At 38.0% G+C, this 23,512-nt stretch overlaps 1 protein-coding gene across 1 annotated transcript in view; it reads left to right on the top strand.

Annotated features, from left to right (window-relative positions):
- The window catches only part of FBN2 (fibrillin 2), a 148,443-nt gene that overhangs the window by 79,103 nt on the left and 45,828 nt on the right, over window positions 1-23,512 (top strand). The window contains exons 27-39 of the mRNA XM_081940241.1: window positions 849-974; window positions 10,150-10,275; window positions 10,680-10,802; window positions 12,169-12,294; window positions 13,330-13,455; window positions 14,605-14,727; window positions 15,269-15,391; window positions 15,696-15,821; window positions 17,984-18,106; window positions 18,947-19,069; window positions 21,082-21,243; window positions 21,470-21,538; window positions 22,353-22,478. Of these exons, the coding sequence (XP_081796367.1) occupies window positions 849-974; window positions 10,150-10,275; window positions 10,680-10,802; window positions 12,169-12,294; window positions 13,330-13,455; window positions 14,605-14,727; window positions 15,269-15,391; window positions 15,696-15,821; window positions 17,984-18,106; window positions 18,947-19,069; window positions 21,082-21,243; window positions 21,470-21,538; window positions 22,353-22,478 (1,602 nt within the window). The remainder of the gene's footprint in view (window positions 1-848; window positions 975-10,149; window positions 10,276-10,679; window positions 10,803-12,168; window positions 12,295-13,329; window positions 13,456-14,604; window positions 14,728-15,268; window positions 15,392-15,695; window positions 15,822-17,983; window positions 18,107-18,946; window positions 19,070-21,081; window positions 21,244-21,469; window positions 21,539-22,352; window positions 22,479-23,512) is intronic.

The raw sequence follows: 23,512 nt of genomic DNA, 5'->3' as shown, positions 1-23,512 counted from the left end.
AGAAATCCATTAAACTAAATAGTGGTCTAAGTACAGAAAAAAGATTTTTCAGCAATACCAAAAGATCACAAACCACTTGTGAAAAACACATGAGACTTAGCACCTTTTTTGCCGCTTATAGTCTAAAACAAAACTCTAAAAAATGTGGTGGGACCAGAGGTGGGTTCCTACCAGTTTGGCCCGGTTCGACCGAACCAGTAGTGGTTTTCAAGCCTGGGTCTCTGGAACCGGCAGCGACCCAGACCTGCCACATCACCAAACCAGTTCTCCAGTCGGCACAGCATGCCCCCCCTTTTTTAATGTTCTGCGCATGCGCAGATCTATTTTTGGGTAACCCATGTACAAAAAGAAATTCTGAGTGGCAAACAGAATAATAAAAAAATCTGATTTCTCCACTTTGAAAACTATAATCAGTTTACCTTTAAGATAATTCAAATTACTGAATTATGCGAACACTGAACCGGGAGTAATGCCGGCAGCAACCCACTCCTGGATGGGGCATGATCCTTTTGTACATATTAGAATATATATAATAACTTCAGAAATAGTAAAAGGAAACCTCAATACATTAGGTTTTTAAAGTTTATATAGGATTTTGTAAGCACCAAATTACCCATATTCCTGTAATATCATTATTCTGTTGCTTTGCATGTATACTGTGACCTTCTGCACTGTAGACAAATTCCTTGTATGTCTAAACACACTTGGTCAAATAAAGGATTATATTATTATTACAAAATGTAGAGGAGATAAATTGTCATTGTTTTTATAAATAGAATCTTAGAATGTAATTGTTTCTTGTTGCTTCCTTATATTGGCAATTAACATATCCTTTAAAATCTTTTCAGACATAGATGAATGTGAACGTAACCCGCTTCTCTGTAGAGGTGGGAAATGCTTGAATACTGAAGGAAGCTTTCGATGTGATTGTCCTCTTGGGCATGAATTGTCTTCATCACGTGAAGAATGTGTGGGTAAGTTTCGTGAATTTATGAATAAGTTATTGTGTGAATAAATCATCTGTGATGTTCAATAGCATGATATAAATTCATCCACTAATTAAAAATTGTTTTACCTGGAATATTTGGATTACCTACATACCCATCATACTGTTTCCTTTTGGGGAAAGCAGTGTTATGCAAATTTCAGAGTAGAAGAAACAAATAACAAACAAAAGAAAATAAAGGCAAGATATAAAAGAAAATAAACTAACTAAATCTAGCTTACACTAACATCATTCACTATAATTTTAAATAATTTTCTATTCTTTTTTTGAAACAAATTTTTATTTATTTTTAAACAAAGACAAACAAACATAAAAATAAAAAAAAACATCTTCCATTACAAATTGTAGAAAGTGTGTCAGTTGGTTACAGTATTTCCATGCATCTCTTCCATAGTCGTCATCTGCTTTTCATATCAAATCGCATATTTTAAATTCACATATATTCATGTATATCACAATTATTATATCTCAACCTTAATTTGACTATATTTGATTTTATATCCTTTTATATATAATATTCAAAATCTAGAATAGGATTATATAATAACATTCTATTAAATCATCCTAAAATCATCCAATCGCAATACATTTTTATAACATATTCTAGATAAAGCTTTTAAACCTCTCATATTCTCCATGTGTTGTTTATATAAAATTATCAAACTAATATATCTATATGTATTGTTATCATTATTAATCATTATTTAACTATAGCTATTGTCACTTCATTTTATACATACTACTAGTAAACTAAATTTAGCTTAGTTTTTATTATACATTTTCATTGCATCAACCTGTATCTTTCCATTAATATAGTGCAGTCTTATATCTCTTGCCATTTGTAACATTAATATTCTATTTTTTTTCGTAATAAATCTTGCATGAACTTCTCTTCGCAACATGTTGTTCCTTTCGTATCTCATAAAAGCTTGAAACCCAGCAACTGCTCTTTCTATCAGCTTATCTTTGGTTATCACTGGTACTTCTGTCAAAATTTCTCTCCTTATCTCCGTCAATTTTTCTCTCTTTTCTTCTTCTGTGCTTTGAAGTCTGAGGTAGAGTTCCAATCCATCTATCTGCCCTTTCCTTATTCCGCTCTTGCCATTACCAACAATGCTCACTTTGTTATCAGTATCCACAGTTTTCTTATCTTTTTGCTCATTTTTTTCTTCCATTTTTTGAACTCTGTCCTCCACATTCTTCATTTGATAAACATCCTCAGTTTTTCCATTATTTTTTCTGTTTTGTATTCCATATTCTCCAATCTCTTTTCAATTCTCTCTGTCACAACTAATAGATTTTGAATTTCAAACATAATTATTTGCAATGTTACAGTTTCTTTTTCTTGCTGTGCCATTCTTCCAATTTTGCAGGCACTGCCACCATAGGATTCAAGGCTATTTTAATAAACTTCAGACAGGTTCATTTATTATCTTTCAAGTCAAAATGTTGTCTTCCCTCCAATAGCTAGTGATAGAAATCCCAAAAAGCACTTGTATAAACAACTTGTACTCTTCCTACTATCACTGTCAGTAAACAAACTGAAAGAACCTTGAATCTCAAGTGATCAAAGAGAAAGAGGAAAACAATGTATCCAGTCTCCAGTAAAAATTAATCCATTCAGTTTAAAAAATAGGGAGCCTTTGCAAAAATTCCATCCATGAAAAAAAATTAGAAACAGGATAACACACTAAGTTTAATGTAGATTAATTTCGGCACTTACAATTTTAATTTTAATTTAAGTTAATTTTTTGGGGGTAGTCTCTTTTTCTAATAATAAAATTTCCTCACCAATTTGACACACTTTCTCTTTTCGCTTTCTTCCCATTCCCAACTTCAGAAGCTTCATTAGCTGCGTTTCTGTCACCGGAAAAAAAAGGCTATTCCTGGATCTTTCAGGGACTTTGTGGTGTCCCTGAGATCAGCAGGAGGTGCCCTTCTCAATTACCGTCTCTGCGGGATGGTTTAGGTCCAAATGGACCATCCAGTGGCAGAAATATTGACTGCGATCTCAGAGCACCAAGATTGCACATCGCGACATCAGCCCCCCCTTGTTTTCCTTTTGGGGAAAGCAGTGTTACGCAAATTTCAGAGTAGAAGAAACAAATAACAAACAAAAGAAAATAAAGGCAAGATATAAAAGAAAATAATAATAATATAATAATAATAATAAATTTGGATTTATTAGCCGCTCCCTTTCCAAGTAGGACTCGGGGCGGCGTACAATGGAGCATATAACATGAAACATATATAACAACACCAAACGTACATACATACACAACACACATACATACACGGAGGAGGAAGCAAATTACATCAATAGACAGTTAAAAATCTGCTTTAAAATACCCCAATTGTAAAAACCCAATAAAATTAATATTTAAGAACAATTTAAAAAACAGTTTGGAGGAATGGGAAAATTACGATTGCGATTGAGCCAGGCCGGATAATTGAAAGAGGTGGGTCTTCAGCTGTACACGGAAGGAGCGGAGATCGGAAATCATCCTGATGTCACGGGGGAGGTCATTCCATAGGGCTGGGCCCATCACAGAGAAGGCTCTGCTCCTGGGTGTCGCCCCCCGGCACTGTTTGGCGGACGGCACCCGGAGAAGTCCCTCTCTGTGTGAGCGAATTGGTCGTAGGGATGTGTGGGGCAGGATGCGATCCTGCATATAACTAGGCCCTGTGCCATGGAGCGCTTTAAAGATCATAATCAAAACCTTGAAACGCACTCGGTAGACCACAGGCAGCCAGTGCAGCTCGCGCAGGAGAGGTGTTACAGGGGAGTATCTAGTCCTCCCCATAATCACCCGCGCGGCCGCGTTCTGGACCAATTGTAGTCTCCGAGTGCATCTCAAGGGAAGCCCCATGTAGAGAGCATTGCAGTAATCCAGGCGAGACGTCACTAGCGCATGGGTGACTGTGCGTAGGGCATCCCGGTCCAATAAGGGGCGCAATTGGCGCATCAGGCGAACCTGATGGAACGCCCCCCTTGCCACGGCTGTTACATGGTTATCCATGGACAGCCGGGTATCCAGGAGGACGCCCAAATTGCGCACCTGTTCCATGGGGGCTAGTTGGACGCCCCCGATGGCCAGAGATGGAAGCACCTGGTTGAACCGGGAGGCCGGAAGCCACAGCCACTCCGTCTTGGAAGGGTTGAGTTTTAGTCGGTTGCCATCCATCCAGACCCGTACGGCCTCCAGACACCGGGACATCATTTCGACGGCCTCATTGGGGTGGTTCGGAGTGGAAATGTATATAAACTTAACTAAATCTAGCTTACATTAACACCATTCACTATAATTTTCAATAATTTTCTATTCTTGATGCCATTCTTTGGTTCCACCAAATGCACCATCGTTTCATAAGCTTTGGTCTGTATAAACATTATTTTTGTAGTAGTTATTAAACCCATCATCCAGTTATGATTGGTGAAGCTTTTTGGGTCAGAAGTGAAATGTCATTTTCTTCTTTCTCTAGGAAAAAAACAATTTCTGTTTTAAAAAGCACCTTTGAATAAGCATTCCATTTACTCTCATACATTCTTTACCTTCATTGTGTACTGCTTTTATCCCACTCATTAACCAACCTTCAGCTCCATATTGTTCTATAATTTAGGCTTTTCATCCGGTCTTAAATCTTTAAAAGTACAATTATTTTTCTTAATTAATTATGATAATTTTCCTAAATCAGTTGTCTATAATTGTATTCATTGAAACATTTTACAATGACCTGTTGAAAAGCAAAATCATATACATACTGTATACAGTGCATCTGCCCAGTATAATACTTCGTTTCAATTCTCAAAGTTTAGTCTAGTCATTCCTTTAACATGTAATCACAATTCTGTCCAACATCTTCCCAGTTATACTTAAAGATATAACAACATATAGTTTTTACATTCATTCCTAACTTTTCCTTTTAAATCTTTGTTCCTTCTTCAGTCAAGGTGCACTCCTCAAACATAAATACGTTGTACAGTCATTGCATAAACAAACTGCATCCGTATTTTAGCATCTTTGTAGTTATGGCAATTACACTTGTAACATTTTTACATCAGTTACAATTTTCTTCTCATCATTTTATTCTCAGACAATACATAAAGGATATCAGGTTTCTGTCAGCATGGTTATCTACTATAGCATCTTTGTCAATGGGATAACTGTCTGCAAATAGAACAGAACATGATCAAATTTAATGTGGGGGAGAAACAACAAAAGTAAGATAAAATGCACAGAAGTCATGGTTAGGATGTACAGAATAATTCTGGGAAAAAGTGCTCATTCTAAGCTTTCCTTTCCTCCCAGATCTGTGACCTCCCCACCCCAAATGATATGCAGCCATTATCAGTTCTTCCTACTTCCAACTCTGCTATTGTATTGTACTTTATCAAATGGCCTTGTCACCTTTTGTCTACTCTCTTTTCCTGTTTCCACCCATTTATTTATGCCTCCCAAAATAATAACTTGTCTTTGAAACTGCATTTATTCCAAATGTTGCACAACTATTTTTTCACTAAACTGATCCTTTGTTTGGAAGCCGTACGGGTCTGGATGGGAGACAACAGACTCAGACTCAACCCCTCCAAGACGGAGTGGCTGTGGCTACCGCCCCCCCCCGGTCCAATCAGTGTATTCCATCGCTGGCCATCGGGGGCGAGCAGCTGGCCCCCGTGGAGCGGGCGCGCAATTTGGGCATCCTCCTAGATGCCCGGCTGTCTATGGATAACCATGTGGCAGCCGTGGCGAGGGGGGCGTTCCACCAGGTTCGCCTGGTGCACCAATTGCGCCCTCTATTGGACCGGGATGCCCTTCGCACAGTCACTCACGCGCTGGTGACATCCCATCTGGACTATTGCAATGCTCTCTACCTGGGGCTCCCCTTGAGATGCACCCAGAGACTACAGCTGGTCCAGAATGCGGCCGCGCGGGCAATTATGGGGAGAACGAGGTTCACCCATGTAACACCTCTCCTGCGCGAGCTGCACAGGCTCCCTGTGGTCTACCGGGTGCGCTTCAAGGTGTTAATCACCATCTTTAAAGCGCTCCATGGCACAGGACCTAGTTATTTGCGGGATCGTATCCTGCCCCATACATCCCTGCGACCAATCCTCTCTCACAGAGAGGGACTCCTCCAGGTGCCGTCCACTAGGCAGTGCCAGAGGGTGGCACCCAGGAGTAGGGCCTTCTCTGTGATGGGCCCAGCCCTCTGGAATGACCTCCCCCCAGATATTAGGACAACGACTGACCTCCGCTCCTTCCACACGAAACTCAAGACCCTCCTGTTCCAACTTGCTGGCCTGGCTTAATTAGAACTTTCTAACCTCCCTGGCAATTTTAAACTGTAAATTTAAATCTTTTGGGTATTTTAATTGTTTTAATTGTTGTAATTTTATTGTTATTTATCTTAACTTTGTGGCTTTTATTTCTATTTAAATTGTTAAATGTTGATGTATTTACCTCCTCCATGCCACACGCTTATATATTTGATTGTACGTCGCCCCGAGTCCCTTCGCAGAGAGGGTGCGACTGATAAATCGAATAAAATAAATAAATAAATAAATCCATACTTCCATTAGCACCTTTCTGTGGTGAATAACTTGCAAATGTCATAAATGTATGACTTTCTGTTTTTATATTAATCCAAAGGAAAACTTATGTCAAGCATATTTTTCATGCTTTTAGCCATTTCATTGTAATGAAACCCAAGTCTGTATTCGATACCCTAATTCAGTGATGGCAAACCGTTTTTGGCTCGCGTGCCACAAGTGGGGGGAGCGCAGGGGGGGCGAGTGTGGGCGGGCCGCACCCATAATGCAACAGGTGACCCCCGCAGTGTGCATGCGCGCACAACGCACGACCCCCCCCCATTTTTACATGTTCTTTTTGCCCTCCCCAGGCTCCAGGGGCTTTATAGGAGCCTGGGGAGGGTGAAAAGAGCCTCTCCCGACCCCCCCGGAGGCCCTCCAGAGGCTTCAGGGACTGTCCGGAGGCTTCCCTGAAGTCTTAGGAGTGCTTAAAACCACCCTCCGAGCAAACCGGAAGTTGCTCGGAGGGTCGTTTTAAGCACCCCGAAGGCATCAGGGAAGCCTCGGACGGTCCCTGGAGCCTTCGGAATGCTTAAAACGACCCTCCGAGCAACCCGGAAGTCACTTCTGGTTTGCTCGGAGGGTGGTTTTAAGCGTTCCAGAGGCTTCAGGGACGGTCCCTGAAGCCTCCGGGGGTGGGAGGCTCTTTTCACCCTCCCCAGGCTCCTATAAAGTCTCTGGAGCCTGGGGAAGGCGAAAAATAGCTTTTAAAAAGGTGAACTCAGCTGGCCAGCATGCGCATGCGCGCTGGCCAGCTGACAGGGCAGCGCCTCGCGTGCCCTGACAAATGGCTCCGCGTGCCACTTGTGGCACGCGTGCCATAGGTTCGCCATCATGGCCCTAATTATTCAGGGTCAGACCATTTTCATTTGCACCTGCTATAGCTTTCCACTTTAGCTTCCTTCACAATTTGGGTTAGATATGTGAAATTAAATTCTTCACATTTACTTCACATTAAATTCTTCACATATACTTCTGAATAATCAACCCTGAAGATACATGTGCCTTTTGATAATATTAAGTTATTAATACTTGATAACATTGTCATTTATCTTTGTTAATTAATAAATCTAAAGGAGAACTTTTTTCCATATGGAAAGGCTGGATATTAAATAATAGCTATGTAAGATATGTGCAAAACTGCATAAGCATTTTTCAAATTTCCAAGAAATAGTATGCATGCTTAGCAACTAGAACCAGAAATCCCTAAAATTTTCTGACCAAAATCATTAAGTTTCCCAACATAAACAGGAGTTTAGTGTCAGTTTGTTCATTTGTTGTTGAGCAGACCTTATCAAACTGTGTGACTTTAATTAGAACATGGAGTCAGGGTTCTTATCACTGGGTTGAGAAGATAATTTATACAAGGATTAGCCTCAATTTTATTTCTAAAAATGATGACATATTAAGGAGGGTTATAGATATTCAAATTGGGATGGATTGGAAAAGGAAACTAGACATTGTTTTATAGACATTTGCGAGAAAAGCTTGCGATATGGGTAAACATTTTCTAATTGGAGCCAAGGACAATTTGCGTTATCACTGTATATCATCTCATAAACATTAATAAAGACAACACTGCAAATAAGGAGCATTTATTTATTAAACAAATATACGCACTTAAAGCCAAAGACAACAGCCTGAAGATGGCGAGTGAGATCTCGCTGAAACGTTGCCAAGACAATCTCAATCTTACACGGGAAAAGACCCGAATATAACAAAACCAGCATACCTACACCCGTGAAAATCTACGAAAACAAATATATATATGAATAAAAGAGAATGAAAAACAGCTGGTTTAAACAGACTGACAAAAGAAGGGGGATTGGGAGGGAGACCCTCATCCTCAGACAGGTCCGAATCTCTGGCTGGATGCTCCTTTTCTCCAAAAACGGAAGGTTGATTGGAGGTGCCTGGAAGCTCATGAGAAACGGAGCCCAAAAGATCACCCTCCCTGCGCCTGGAACTGGAAGAGGAAGACCTGCAAGAAGTGGAATGAGAAGAAGATGAAGACCTGTGCTTTAGTCCCACAGCAATGCCCCGCTCAATGGCATCAGAAATGATAGCTGCCATCTCAGGTGTATAGGGCTGAAGAGTGTAGCACCAGAATGGTGGGAGAAGACCTCGCCTTCAGGAGTGAGACTCCTATCCCTGTCCGACTCCTCCCCACTGTAAACCTGGGCATCTGCACCCCTGGCTTCCTCAGGTTCAATGATGGAGGCTGCAGGAGAGAGTTCCTCCTCAGAGTCTGAAGAAAGGTCTGGAGGAGGGCTATTCTCAACCCACCTTTGGGCCTGGAAAGGATGGGGTTCCACATGTTTGCTCTTCTCCCTGGCCTTTCTGGGGCAGGCTGTTGGACTCCGCCCCCTTCCTCTGTCGCAGTACCTGAAGTAGGCCTGCAGTCAGGCCTGGGTGTCTTAGTTGGTGGTGGAGCGGAGGAGACCCCATTGGTGGGCCTGCATTTGGAAGCCCTGGTGGGGAGAGGATCAGCCTGAGGCCTGGTTGTCTGGAGGAGCCTGCGGGCCTTGATCTGGTGTGGCAGACATGGCCAGTACTGACTGTGACACTCAAAATGGCAGCCGGAGGTTTCCCTCCAATTCAAAATGGCCACTGAGGCAGAAAGCCTATGGGCCAGAAGGCAGCATGGCCGAGGAAGCCGCAGAGGAAGCCGCAGAGACGAAGGATGCTGCGGGAAGCTTTGGCTGGGCCCCCAATGCTACAGTGGTGGTGGCAAGCATGATGGCAAGGATGGCGACAACAGCAATGGCAGCAGGGGCAATAGCAGCGATAACAGTGGTGAAGGTGAAGGCTGCAGCGGCGGCAGCTGTAGCAATGGCAACGATGGCAAGAAAGGCCGGTCCCAAAGCCAGAAGGCAGGAAAGGGCTGCCTTATGGGCAGTAGCCTCCAATGGCCAGTGCCTGGCAGCGATGCCGCCCGAGAAGCGCTGAGGAAAAACGAGGTGCCTCGTGGTTCTCCTTTCCCTCAGCCTTGAAGGGCTGCGAAGCCCAAAGCTCCAGGAGGAAGCTGGAAGTCCGAAATAAGATCCCCTGCCTTGTGGAAGCCAATTATTAGCAGGGGAAGCGAAAACAGGTAATTTAATTTGAAAATAGCCAATTTAATAATTGGTTCTTAATTTCTAGAAGCAGTGAGAGCAATCAGCACAGCCAGTCCCAATCGACTGAGTCTAAAAAAGCGGGAGGACATTCCCCAGAGGCTATGACATCACTTTGGTAGATTCTGTCTATTGGTTACTGGCTAAGTTAACCCACGCATGACTGCTGTCTCCACCAACTTTGGAGAACGTAGTGTCTCTCTGTGTATGTGTGTTATGTATATAGGGACTGGAATTTGTATTATATCACTAATGTGATTATTTTTCTATGACTGTAATATTAGCATTCTTGTAATATTAAAGCATAAAACAACCAGCCCTTAGATGTTGAAAAGTTTAACTTCATATCAGAAACCCCTTTCGTGATATTGCTAGATGTTTTTCCCGTTGAAAATCTGAAAAAAAGACAAGAGCTGAAGCAAGCAAATTTTCTTTTTCAGATATCAATGAATGTTCTCTTAGTGATAACCTATGTAGAAATGGGAAATGTGTGAATGTGATTGGAATGTATCAGTGTTCCTGTAATCCTGGGTACCAGGCAACTCCAGATAAGCAAGGTTGCATCGGTGAGTAGTAGAAATTTTAAAACCGGACAATTTTATACTACTTTTTAATGTGTTCTTTTCAGAATTTCAACTTCATAAAAAATAAGATGTAGCTTCAAGATCTATAAAGCTCTGCCACCCTGAGTACACTTCAGTACAAAATTGCACTGTTAGTTTTGTTAATTTAGCTATATTTTACATTCTAACTATAAAACAAAACTAAAGTTATCTAAATTATAACTTTAGTTTGATAAGTTATATCACAAAATATTGACTCCTAAAAGCACTTATGTTCTTCTGTTGATAGAGATAGGGATGAAATATGAAAACTGGAGAATAAAAATGTAAAAATGCAGCTATTAGAAACCAAAAAGGGGATGCTTTGTAAAATACATGTCTCATCTGTCCCAAATATACTCTCCTAGATATTGATGAGTGCATGATTATGAATGGAGGCTGTGACACTCACTGCAGTAATTCAGAAGGCAGCTATGAATGTAGTTGCAGTGATGGATATGCTCTGATGCCAGATATGAGGAGTTGTGCAGGTAAGATAAAGAGGTTTGACTTTATTTCTTATACTACATCCACCGAACAATTGAGAAAATATCAATACAGTTCTATAGTAAAGAGGCTTAGAGAATGAACCACGAACCATCAAAGTTAGAGTCAGGGTGATAAAGTGGTAAAGATGCTGGACTAGAAATGGGTGGACGAAGGTTCTAACTCACCCTCAGTGAGTCATTTTCTCACAGCCCCGTTACCACATAGGGCAATTGTTCTGGAGGAAAATTGGAGGAGGGAATGCGATGTACATTAGCAGCCCAATTCTTTCAGTAATTTCCTTACTTGCCTTTAAGCTGTCACACTAGGATTTTAGCTTTGACAGTAAAATTAGTATGATTCTAACAAATGTGTGGTTCCATTAAAGTACAACAAAGTAGCAGTATACACCAAATATCAGGTTAAAAAAATAAAAATACAGAAAGAAAGGACAATCTCTGCAAGTCTTTGCAATCTTTGCAACCTTGTATAACATCAAATGGTGCTTTAAAAAAACATGAACAGATCTCTCTCCTATCTTTCTTTCTATTAAAACCTTTGAATTAGGAAAGATTTACAGGTTTTAATTTAAACTTCTGAAAAGGAAAGTTTGCTTAATAGGTAATAGTTTCCTCACAAATTTCAGTCTGAGCATTAGAACTATTCATTTTCAACAAGAAACTCATGAGGGATTTTTTTTTTTTAGGCATCAGAAAAATGAAATGAAGAATCAGGGAAAGTCAAGTCAGGAATGAAAATGGGCCATGGGTTAAATGCACAGACAGCCGTAGCTTCAGTTGCTTTTATCAAAATGACAAAAAGAATGTCAGTTGACATGCAAGTTGACATGCAAGTTCTGCTCTTTTGGAACATGCACATAACATAAAAATACATATGTAGAATAGAAGTATTTTGCATGGTGCTACTGGATTAGTGATTGCTTCATAAAAGGAATAAGGGAAGCATTTTTACAGTGTAAGAATCACTCCAGGTTAGCATAGCCAGACCCAGGCAAAGGATTTCGGATGCCTAGATATTAGAATAAAATAGAGATGATGAGTTTTACAATAGTCCAAGGCAAATCCTATGGCAAAGTCACTGTGCAGAAATGTAGGCAAGGCAGCAAGTTGGGAAAGTAAAATATGCCTGGAAACAAGGGAATTTTGGGCACTTTAATACAGGTAAAGACTACAAAATGTTGACATTCTACAATTATGCTGAAAAAAAATGTGTGCCCCAACAAATATTTCATAGCAGATTATATAATGATGCATTTGAACATTTTTTTTCAATTTTATTACTGGGAAAAGGGTATCAAATTTATTTGGCAAATGAAAGATCAAATGTGATGATACTGAGATTTATTTTCAGATATTGATGAATGTGACAGCAACCCAGATATCTGTGATGGTGGACAGTGCATTAACATTCCAGGAGAATATCGTTGCCTTTGTTATGATGGATTCATGGCTTCGGTTGACATGAAAATATGCATTGGTATGTGAGATGGTTACAGGTTTCAGAGGTTACTTTTTATAAGCTAATGTTATAAAACAGTAACATGCAAGTAGGGGAAATGAATTATAGTTTTTCTGTGCTTAAATGTAGTTTTATTTCAGATAGATTTGATTTCAGCCTGTGAAAATTCTGGGAATATTATATATCTTGATTTTATTTGTACCAATGATATTCTAATAAACTAATTTTGGATGGGAAGATGGCATATATGTTAAATTGATTCATTGCTGGTCATAGTTTCCTTGAATGGTTCCTCATCAAATTGAATAAAGATATCAAGTGAAATAGCATAGAAATTAGTGCTCGGCCTAGTATATTTAACCTTTTTATTTATAATTTGGATGAAAAAGCAGAAGGAATGCTTATCAGATTTGAAGTTCACATATCACTTAATGAGACGGCTAATACTTAGGAGGCATATATTTTAAAAAATCTGCTGAAAAGGTGCTTCAAAGGGTGCTTTGCTCTTATCTTCATGAAATAAAAGTGTCCATTTTATTCCATACCAGGCACAATAATAACATTATTGAAATGTGTTTGGGAATTGAAACTGATCAGAAGCAAATTTGGTTCTATTGTAAATTGTGGTGTAAAAGAACAATGCAATCTTAGATTGCAACAGTACAAATAAAGTTTCCAGTTCTGATGAAGAAAAAGTTACAATGCTGTATTGTTCATACTCCATTTCGATAGAGAGCTGTTCAAATGCCAAACTTAAAAAAGATTCAAAGAAGCTAGCATATGTTTAGAGCAGTAGAATTGTGGTAATAATGTACCTGGCTATGTTTAGCTTTGATGTATGATAGTACTTTTCAGCTAACTAAAGGGTTGGTTCAATCATTATCCTAAAAGTGAAAAAAAGAATAAAGGTCCAATTCTATTATTCTCCACGGGATTAAATAATATGCTTAAGTAATTTATTAATATATAACAATTCTTTATTAAATGCTTTTGTTAATCAAGCTCTTTTAAACGTTAGCCAAAATATAGAAGACATTTTACTTTTTTATACAGATGTGAATGAATGTGATCTAAATTCGAACATTTGCATGTTTGGAGAATGCGAGAACACCAAAGGATCCTTCATTTGTCATTGCCAACTGGGTTATTCTGTCAAGAAGGGAACTACTGGATGCACAGGTATGATATTACAATGCAAGCACAAACAAACATTGATTTGCCTCCGTGGAGAGGTTCTGAACATTTTCCATTGTTATTGATTGAGCTTCCTTCTCATGCTACTAAAAAAAAAGGATTCCACAGATAAGAGGTTATGCTGGTGAAGCTTAGTGTGAGCACGACTGATTCTAGATGAGGGAGGGTGCACAAGTGATTCATGCAGTGCCATGCGACTGGGCCATGGCAATAAGTAATGCTAAGGGGGAAATGCTGGGATGACTTGTGACCTTTTCTGCCAGTTTCCCCATTCATTTTGCTTGTAAGAAACAAGTAGGGAAAATCACAAATTCAGTCACATGATGGTGGGGTGCTGCAACTTTTATAAATGTGAGCCAACTGCCAAGCACTCAGATTGTAACTTTGAAGGGTCACTAATGAGTGGTCATTAACTGATGACTACCTGTAGCTGAAGTTGAAATTCCAGTGCTTCAAATTTCTCTACTTGTTTTCTTTAAAAGCAAATGTATGCTCATCAGAAAAATCTTATAAGGAATTTATGATTTTCACATGCTTGTTCCTCACCCTTTCTTGCTGTAATTTCCATAGATATGATGACAGCAGTAGAAATCAGATGAATGTAAAATGCTTTCTATGAAATTTGTACATCAGTTTCTGTTCTTACCTTAATTCATCCTTTCTTGCATGTAATTCAAAACACATAATTTTTAGTTTGTTTTGGAGGTTTTTTTGTATTTGATTTATTGATATTTTTATTGGAATTAAATTGTATCTCTTCTGTCATATCAGGAACTCCAAGAAAATGTGACACTGAGAGATGTGGCAGGTTTTCTTTTCATGTTATATTGGCTCCTTTATATATTTTGATACTTTTCTATTATTAATTGCTTAAAATTGCTTGTATCACTGTATTTCTTCCTTAGGTTTATAAAACTAATATCTATTATATTTAAATCTATATTAAATCTATGTTATGATTTATAGGAATTGTTTACAGTTATTTTATCAGTTGCAGACATTTTAAAAAGATATAATCATGGTACTTAAAGTATGTGGTACATTAAATCCATTATCATTATTACCAACCTAACTAACACTTAACAAGTTAATTGAAAGTTTTGATATTTTAATGCTTAACATTTCTTTGTTTAGATGTGGATGAATGTGAGATTGGTGCCCATAACTGTGACATGCATGGTCTGTGTCTCAATGTTCCGGGAAGCTTCAAATGTAGCTGTAAGGAAGGATGGATTGGAAATGGAATTAAGTGTATAGGTGAGTAAAGATAAATTGATATGGTTGTTTGCCTCATAAAAAAGCAAATGTAAGTTATGTGTTTATTTTATAATTGATTCTATAGGTCCGGGATGGCGAACCTGTGGCACGCGGAGCCATTTGTCAGGGCAGGTGAGCCGCTGCCCTATCAGCTGAGTTCACCCTTTTTTAAAGCCATTTTTCTCCCTCCCCAGGCTCCAGAGGCTTTATAGGAGCCTGGGGAGGGCGAAAAGAGCCTCACCTACCCCCCAGAGGCCCTCCAGAGGCTTCATGAGCTTCCCTGAAGCCTCCGGAGTGCACAAAACCGGCCCTATAGGCAAACCAGAAGTTCGGGAACTGACCTCCGGTTTGCTCAGAGAGTCGTTATGAGAGCTCCGAGCTTGCTTTTTCAAGGAATTATATCATAGTGATTGAAGCCAATACTAATATCTTTTAAGCTAACTTCTGCTAGCAATTTGCTTCTATGAATTCCATAAAGCCAAATAATGGATACTATTAACATGTTTATGATTTTTCTCTTTCTTACTAATTGCTTTAATAGATCTCGATGAGTGTTCTAATGGAACACACCAATGTAGCATAAATGCTCAGTGTGTAAATGCTCCTGGATCATATCATTGCACCTGTGCAGAAGGATTTACTGGAGATGGATTTATTTGTTCAGGTGAGAAAAAGTTTAAACATATTTTATGAAAGAATTATATTTAATTTGGAAGTTGAATTCAGAACTTCATGTGACAATGGATCAATTCAGCATTTACTTTTATGTGAACCTTAATATGGAATTTCATCAAAGTCCTAAATTTTCTGATACATCATTTCGAAACACAGATTATTTTGAAAATAGTGTATATATATTTCTTGGAGAATAAAATTGATTTTTTTCTACTAATAAATTTAAGAAAAAGTGAATGAAATCAATTTCTAATCTATAAATGGTTACTGCTTTCACATTTCCGATTCAATAGATATTGATGAATGTGCAGAAAATATTAACCTGTGTGACAATGGACAATGTCTTAATATCCCTGGTGAATACCGTTGTGAGTGTGAGATGGGCTTTACTTCAACTTCCAATAGCCGAACTTGCCAAGGTAATTCTAACCTCATTTTGAGTATCTGGATTGCGACTGAGTAGTGGCTCAGCAGTTAAGACCCTGGGCTTGTTGGTTGGAAAGCCGACAGCCCAGATTCAAGACCCAAGTATCGCATGTTGGGATAAGCTCATGTCCTCACCCTAACTCCTGCCAATCTAGTAATTTGAAAGCATGCAAATACTGGTAGCTAAGTGCCATTTTGGTGGGAAGGTAAGAGTATGTTGGCTTATGACCACAAAAATGTCTTTGGACAGCAGTAGCTCAATGGCCCTTGAAACAGAGATGAGCACTGCCTTATTGTCAGCAACAACTAGTGGAGTAAAATCCACACGGACACCTCCCCCCCCTTTTATTTTGAGAATTTGGATCAGATATGAGGAGGTAATTTCCAAGTACTAACAGAGTTTTTGTGTGATGCAGAATATACACCATATGATTTACATATAAAGCTAGCTGTTTCTATCATGCAAAAAGTCTTTAATGAAGGTTTGCACTAGACGTTTTTATGGCTTTGCACATAAAATGTTGCTTTGAACAGTCGATTGTCTGTTTTTGTCAATTAACAAATAGAGTGTAGAAAAAAATGTTCTAGTTACACCAGTGTATGTATATGGAAATATATTTCATTAATAGGGATCTTAGAGAAGTAAACATAAGAATTTTGTATTTGGAATAATATATTTTTCAGTAGATTTCAAAGTAAAATGAATGATTTAATTTAATGACATGGCTGTGGTCTTTCATGATTCATTTGCATTATATCCATCACGTTTATCTCTGCTATGATATTTTAAATCTATTATTGCAGTCTTTATTTTAGCACTGTTGATAAAAATTGATTTTATCAATTATTTTGGTGTGCTGTTTAAATTTTTCATTTTTTTATTTAGCTGTTTTGAATGGAAAACTATGCAATATGAATACAATGTGATATGCAAATATTTTCAAATGATCACCATCAAATGTTCCCATTATATATAAATATTGTATTCTAAGATATATACATTCTCTTCTGCAGATCCAATCTGGCTTGGTCACTGGAGCAGAGGTTTTGTTTTCCAAGTTTTAGGATTAAGGCTATAGCCCAGTGATGGCGAACCTTTTTTGGCTCACGTGCCACAAGTGGGGGAGCCCAGGGGGGTCGTGTGCGGGAGTGCTGCACCCATAATGCAATGTGCGACCCCCCAGTGCACATGCGTGCACAACAGGCGCTCCCCCCCATTTTTACATGCTTTTTTCGCTCTCCCCAGGCTCCAGAGGCTTTATAGGAGCCTGGGGAGGGTGAAAAGAGCCCCCCGCCCCCCCGGAGGCCCTCCGGAGGCTTCCCTGAAGCCTGCAGAACGCTTAAAATGACCCTCCGAGCAAACCGGAAGTCATTTCCTGTTTGCTCGGAGGGTTGTTTTAAGCGTTCCGAAGGCTTCAGGGACCGTCCGGAGGCTTCCCTGACGCCTTCGGAGTGCTTAAAACGACCCTCTGAGCAAACCGGAAGTCACTTCCTGTTTGCTCGGAGAGTCGTTTTAAGCGTTCCAAAGGCTTCAGGGAAGCCACCGGATGGTTCCTGAAGCCTCCGGAGGGCCTCCGGGGGGGGCTGGGGAGGCTCTTTTCGCCCTCCGCAGGCTCCTATAAAGCCTCTGGAGCCTGGGGAGGGTGAAAAATGGCTTCTAAAAACGGTGAACTCAGCTGGCCAGTGTGCACATGCACACTGGCCAGCTGACAGGGCAGCGCCTCGCGTGCCCTGACAAATGGCTCCACGTGCCACCTGTGGCACACGTGCCATAGGTTCGCCATCACTGCTATAGCCCATCTTCAGGGAACTTCTCTCTGGCAGAGTATGACATTTCCTAAGGATGGGCTCTAGCATGAGTCCAAAAACTCGGAAGACAAAATCTCTGGTCCTGGTGATGGATCCAGATTGGATCCTGCAGCATCCTGGGAATATGTGTATTTGTCTTCATTCATGACATTATCTTCTTATTGTATAATAAAATTAATAGAGCCAACTTTCTCTCAGTAAAACACAGGGAACCATATACATATAAGATTTAGACCTTTCAAATATAGGCTTGCATTCTATGAATTATTAGGAAATAAATTATTGGGTGTATGTATTGTATTCATACATAGTAACTAATCATTTTGGCTATTATCCTTTGTTTCAGATATTGATGAATGTGCCTTTCAGAATATATGTGTGTTTGGTACTTGCAATAACTTACCTGGCATGTTTCACTGTATTTGTGATGATGGCTATGAACTGGACAGAACTGGAGGAAATTGTACAGGTAAAAAAATATGCCTCTGGGTGTGGTAGGTGTATATATGGAAGTATGTGTATAACAAATCCTCTATGTAAAGAAGTCAAAATAGGAACATTACTGAGACAAAGATAAAAATTATTACCACTGGACTACTGTTCATTGATAATTTTTTTTCATATGGACTGTCAGAAAATATTTCCAAAAATACAAAATTACATATTCTTCCTATGAACAGATTAGGTAAAAGCCATAATGATGAATAATCTTAAAAGATTATTCTTTAATAATCATTAAAGCGTAAAAAAGTTATATGTACTAAAGTATAATTATATATATGCTTTAATAGTAATATAATAGCTATGAAATTCAATTATAGTTTATATAATTAGATATTGATTAAAAGAAAGAATTCTGACTTCTTTTTTCATTATGCTAATCATTGCTAGAGTATGAGTGGTGCCATGGCCGAGAGTGAAGACACTCACCTCCCACTCAATAGGTTGAAAATTCAAAGTTAGGCAGTGACCTATGTTTCTCTACGAGGACACAAAGAGAAAATATCTGCAAGAAACTCCACATAGGCACCAGAAAGGGCATCTGACCAGTAAACATTCAGCTCCGTTCAGTCACCCTGAGTCCACCCCTATAAAAAAGGTCATAAAAATAATTTTTTAAAAAATTGCTAGAATATAGCCATGAAATCAAAATATAATGCAGTGAAATGCTGATTGGTTCAGTATTTCAGAAACTGGTTGAGATTAATAGGTTGTGTTAAGTAAACAGTTAAGAAGTGTGTTTATTTTTTATTATGAAAAAAACCTAATGAATTTAAGATTAATTTCAGATACATGTTTTTTACTTTAGATATTGATGAGTGTGCTGATCCTATAAATTGTGTCAATGGCTTTTGTGTAAATACTCCTGGAAGGTATGAATGTAACTGTCCTCCAGATTTCCAGCTGAATCCTACAGGAGTTGGCTGTGTTGGTATGTAGAATTACACATATAATTATTTTATATAAGAGGAGAGGAAAGATTACCATATGGATGTTGGTATGGAGACAAGAACAAAAATGACAACAAATGTTTCATGATGCAGATGATTCAAATTCATTAAACATGCTAATCCAGTGGGATTAGCTGGCAAAATGGTTAATTTCTAAAAGTGAAGCATTGTGTTCAGATTGGTTCTTGAGGAACAAATTAACAAGTAGGAAAATAGCAGGTTATAAAGCAACCAGAAATAACAATAATTATAGCTTATGACTGCGCTGTAATTGAACTAAAATCTAAAAAACTAAAAAATCTATTATTCTGCACTTAAAACACTATACATTTCAGTATGTTATATATGCTTGTATTATAAACACAGCTTTGTTACATGGTGTGTTTTGTGATATGCCTAATGACTTTACTTGAATAGAATAGAATAACAGAGTTGGAAGGGACCTTGGAGGTTTTCTAGCCCAACCCCCTGCTCAGGCAGGAAACCCTATACCATTTCAGACAAATGGTTGTCCAATTTCTTCTTAAAGTGTTGGAGAATTCAAAACTTTTGGAGGCAAGTTGTTCCACTAGTTCATTGTTCTAACTGTCAGGAAAGTTCTCCTTAGTTCTAGGTTGCTTATCTCCTTGATTAGTTTCCATTCATTGCTTCTTGTCCTGAACTTAGGTGCTTTGGAGAACTCGACTCCCTCTTTTTGTGGCAACATCTAAGATATCAGAACACAGGTATCATGTCACCTGTAGTCTTTCTTTTCATTAAACTAGACAGACCGAATTCCACCAACCTTTCTTTATATGTTTTAGCCTCCAGTCCCCTAATCATCTTTGTTGCTCTTCTCTGCACTCTTTCTAGAGTCTCCACATCATTTTTTTTTTACATTGTGGTGACCAAAACTGAATGCAGTATTCCAAGTGTGGCCTTACCAAGGCATTATAAAGTGGTATTAACACTTCACAGGTTCTTGATTCTATCCCTCTCTTAATGCAGCCTAGAACTGTGTTGGCTTTTTTGGCAGTTGTAACTCTCTCACAGTTACTACTAATGAGCGAGGAACCACTTAAAAATATGAACGAGAACATATTTTTAGGTTTAGTATCTAGGTTACGTGGAAAAACAGCCTAAGAATCATAGTCAGTGCTTCATAGCCATTACAATAAATAAGCTGTTCTTTAGCTTGTTTAGGAAAGTCGTCTTGGATTATTCTCTAAAAGCATTTGTGGAATACCTTTCTATATTGAATACATCTCCCTACTTCCAAATTATTTCCTTCATGGTGCCAAACATAGGAGGCATAACTGGTGTTCTACTTTCCATCTCTGTTCTGATGCTCTTAGAGCTGCAGCTAGAAAAACCAAATGCTGTTTTCTTTGGGCTAATTACCCATAATATACTTCCAATGGCTATGGAAAGTTCCTTTTGATAAATGCATGAATACTGAAACTATAGACTGTTATTTTGATTTAGGAACTTGGGAGTGTGCTGGGTGCAAACCAAACCAGGAATTACCTATAGTCAATTTTCCAACATTTTGCTGATAAACATAGGCTAATTTATAAAACCTAAACTTTGTTTCACAAGCTTATGGAAATAATGAAATGAATTTATTGCATTTTAATATGAATGGAGCACATGAGGAGCTGTATGAGTAAAATATATCATTATTATTTTCAATATTATATCTTGAAGATAGCCAGTATATAATAAATGTGATTCATTCATTCATTCATCCATCCATCCATCCATTCTGCCTTCAACCCTGTAAAGAATATTTATGGCGTTAACAGCCTTATTAACAAGTTTTAATTTAATTTAATTGGATTTTAACTGAAATGATTTCCCAAGTTTAATAATAGTGATAAAATTAGAACTGGTTACCATAGTCATATGCTATTTATTTGTTTGTTGTTTGTTTAATTTGTTCATTGCTGCTCTCTACAGTCTCATTTTAATGACATGCTTATCAACACCTCTTTATTTTATTTGTTCTGTCCAGATAACAGAATTGGCAACTGTTACTTGAAATATGGACCAAGGGGTGATGGAAGTCTGTCCTGCAGTACTGAAATTGGTGTTGGAGTCAGTCGTTCTTCTTGTTGCTGTTCTTTGGGAAAAGCCTGGGGTTATCCCTGTGAGACATGCCCACCTGTAAATAGCAGTAAGGAAATGACTCTGTTAGATGGGAGGACAAATAACTAATATAGCAGATAATATGGCTATATACATAAGCCATAAGGCTTTCTATAAACCAGTGCTTATGAGGAATCAAGCATTTCTCTGAGGTGATACATCAACTTGCCAAAGTTCCTTGCTATGCTTCTAGCACATGTCAAATTAATCCTCATGACTTGGTTTTATTCTTGGTTGTTTTATTTAATTCCTAGGTGAATATAATACCTTGTGTCCAGGAGGTGAAGGCTTCAGACCGAATCCCATAACAATTATCTTAGAAGGTATTTCTGTTTCTCTCAGTATAACCACCATGGGTTTTGCTGACAGTAGTCAGATTTAGTCAATTATCTATAAAAGAGAGATTTGCAAATTGAGGTTAGAGAGAAAGTATTTTCAAATTTAGAATAAATTTACAATCACATTTTAAAATATAGATGGGAAGACTGATAAAAGTTCATGATGATAATTCAACCTTCTCCTTTTATATAATTTTTCCACCAATTCACAATTTCCTTTTGGAATGCTGAGGTCCTCAGAATTTCTTGTTGGATTTGGCAAGAGTTACTGTTAAAAGGGAATAAGGACGTTAATATTCTTTGCCCAAATTTTATTACTTTTGGTATCTCTAAGGAATTTCCATCTTTACTTCAGAAAAAGAATAATTAGAAATATGAATTGGCAACTCTGTACTTGATTATTAGTTCCTGCTGCAAGACAAAAAAAGACTGAAAATGAAAAGTTACTGAACATGTATTAAAATCTACTGCAAAAAGTTTAAGATTGGTTAAATCAATTTAATAAAGGCAGAAATTAATAGTAAGTATAATTTAATTGTAATGATTTTGTTAGGAGAATCAAATTTGCTCAGTATTTTAATATTGTACTTAATATTTTTCCATCCAAAATTATGAGAATTAATTATTCTCTTAACTTTGCATGGGTAATCATTTATTTGCAGCCCCCCCAAAAAATCTCTGTAATAACAAAAGTAAGCAGATTTATAATAAAAAACTAAAAGCATAAGTTAATGATTTAAAAGTAGTCTTTCATGTAATTTTTATCAGCCAAGAAACATGGCCTTCTTTTTCTTCGCAGACATTGATGAATGCCAAGAACTGCCTGGTCTATGCCAAGGTGGAAACTGCATCAATACTTTTGGCAGCTTCCAATGTGAATGTCCCCATGGGTACTATCTCAGTGAAGAAACACGTATCTGTGAAGGTGAAAATTCTTATTTTTCCCTACAGCAGGAATGGAAAAACAATATTCTTAAGCAATATTTTGTCCCACAACCATTTTCCTCTTGAGAATATTCTATATATATTTAATGTGGAGTCATAAATTAAAGCTTGTGGGTTCTAGCTATTCTGCAGATCCCATTACTGAATTTCTTATGAATAATAGAAATTGAATCCTGACTTCTTCGTATTCTGATATTAACCCAAATAATCCAATGGGATACAAATTATGTCCTTTCCCATGATTCTTTTTCAAAAATAGGTTCAAGCAATAAGTTCAAAAATTTATTTAGGTCACTGTCTTACACAAAGAAAGACAGATATTTTAAATAATTTAAGAAGGATTCAAAGGACTTAAAATTCTTAATTTATAGTAATTGCAGTATAATTCACTGTAAGACACAATTGATGTACTTAAGTTTAATCTATTAATATACAAACTCTAAATTGATGTTATTTGATTCAAATTCAGCATGTTGATTTCTTTTTTTTTTTCCGTTTTGAAATAATGACAACTTGATCTTATGTAGGTAGTTCTTGACTTAGCATCGATTGCTTAGCACTCATAAACTTACAACAGACCTCCCCAGAGTTACTTATGATCCAGATTCACATGATTACATTTAGGGCACTTGGCAACTAGTCGCATTTATAGCTATTTGCAGTCTCCTATTGTCCACATGACCATGATTTTTAACATTTTTTGGTGGAAACTGGTGTTTATTGGTTAGCTGGTTTTCAGCGAAAAATGTCATTGCAGACAATAGAATCACTTAACAAATGTAGCATTCACTTAATATGTCTAGTAATATGGTGAGCCACTTAAAAATTAACACAGCTTACAACCATAATTCCAGGCTCAATTGTGGTTGTAAGTTGAGGACTACAGTACCTGCATAGGGCCTGTATCGGAGAGGGAAAGGATAACTTGTATCCTGAGTCAATGTTTTTCCAACCACATATCTGTCAGATTCACATAGTGATTTTCAGTGAGAATGTAGTATAGGAAAAATATTG

Source organism: Natrix helvetica, assembly GCF_964273705.1.
Source record: "Natrix helvetica genome assembly, chromosome: 2".
Lineage (NCBI taxonomy): Eukaryota > Metazoa > Chordata > Lepidosauria > Squamata > Natricidae > Natrix > Natrix helvetica.
Note: the sequence above shows the minus strand (reverse complement) of the source record. Positions and strands in the feature narration are given on the sequence as shown.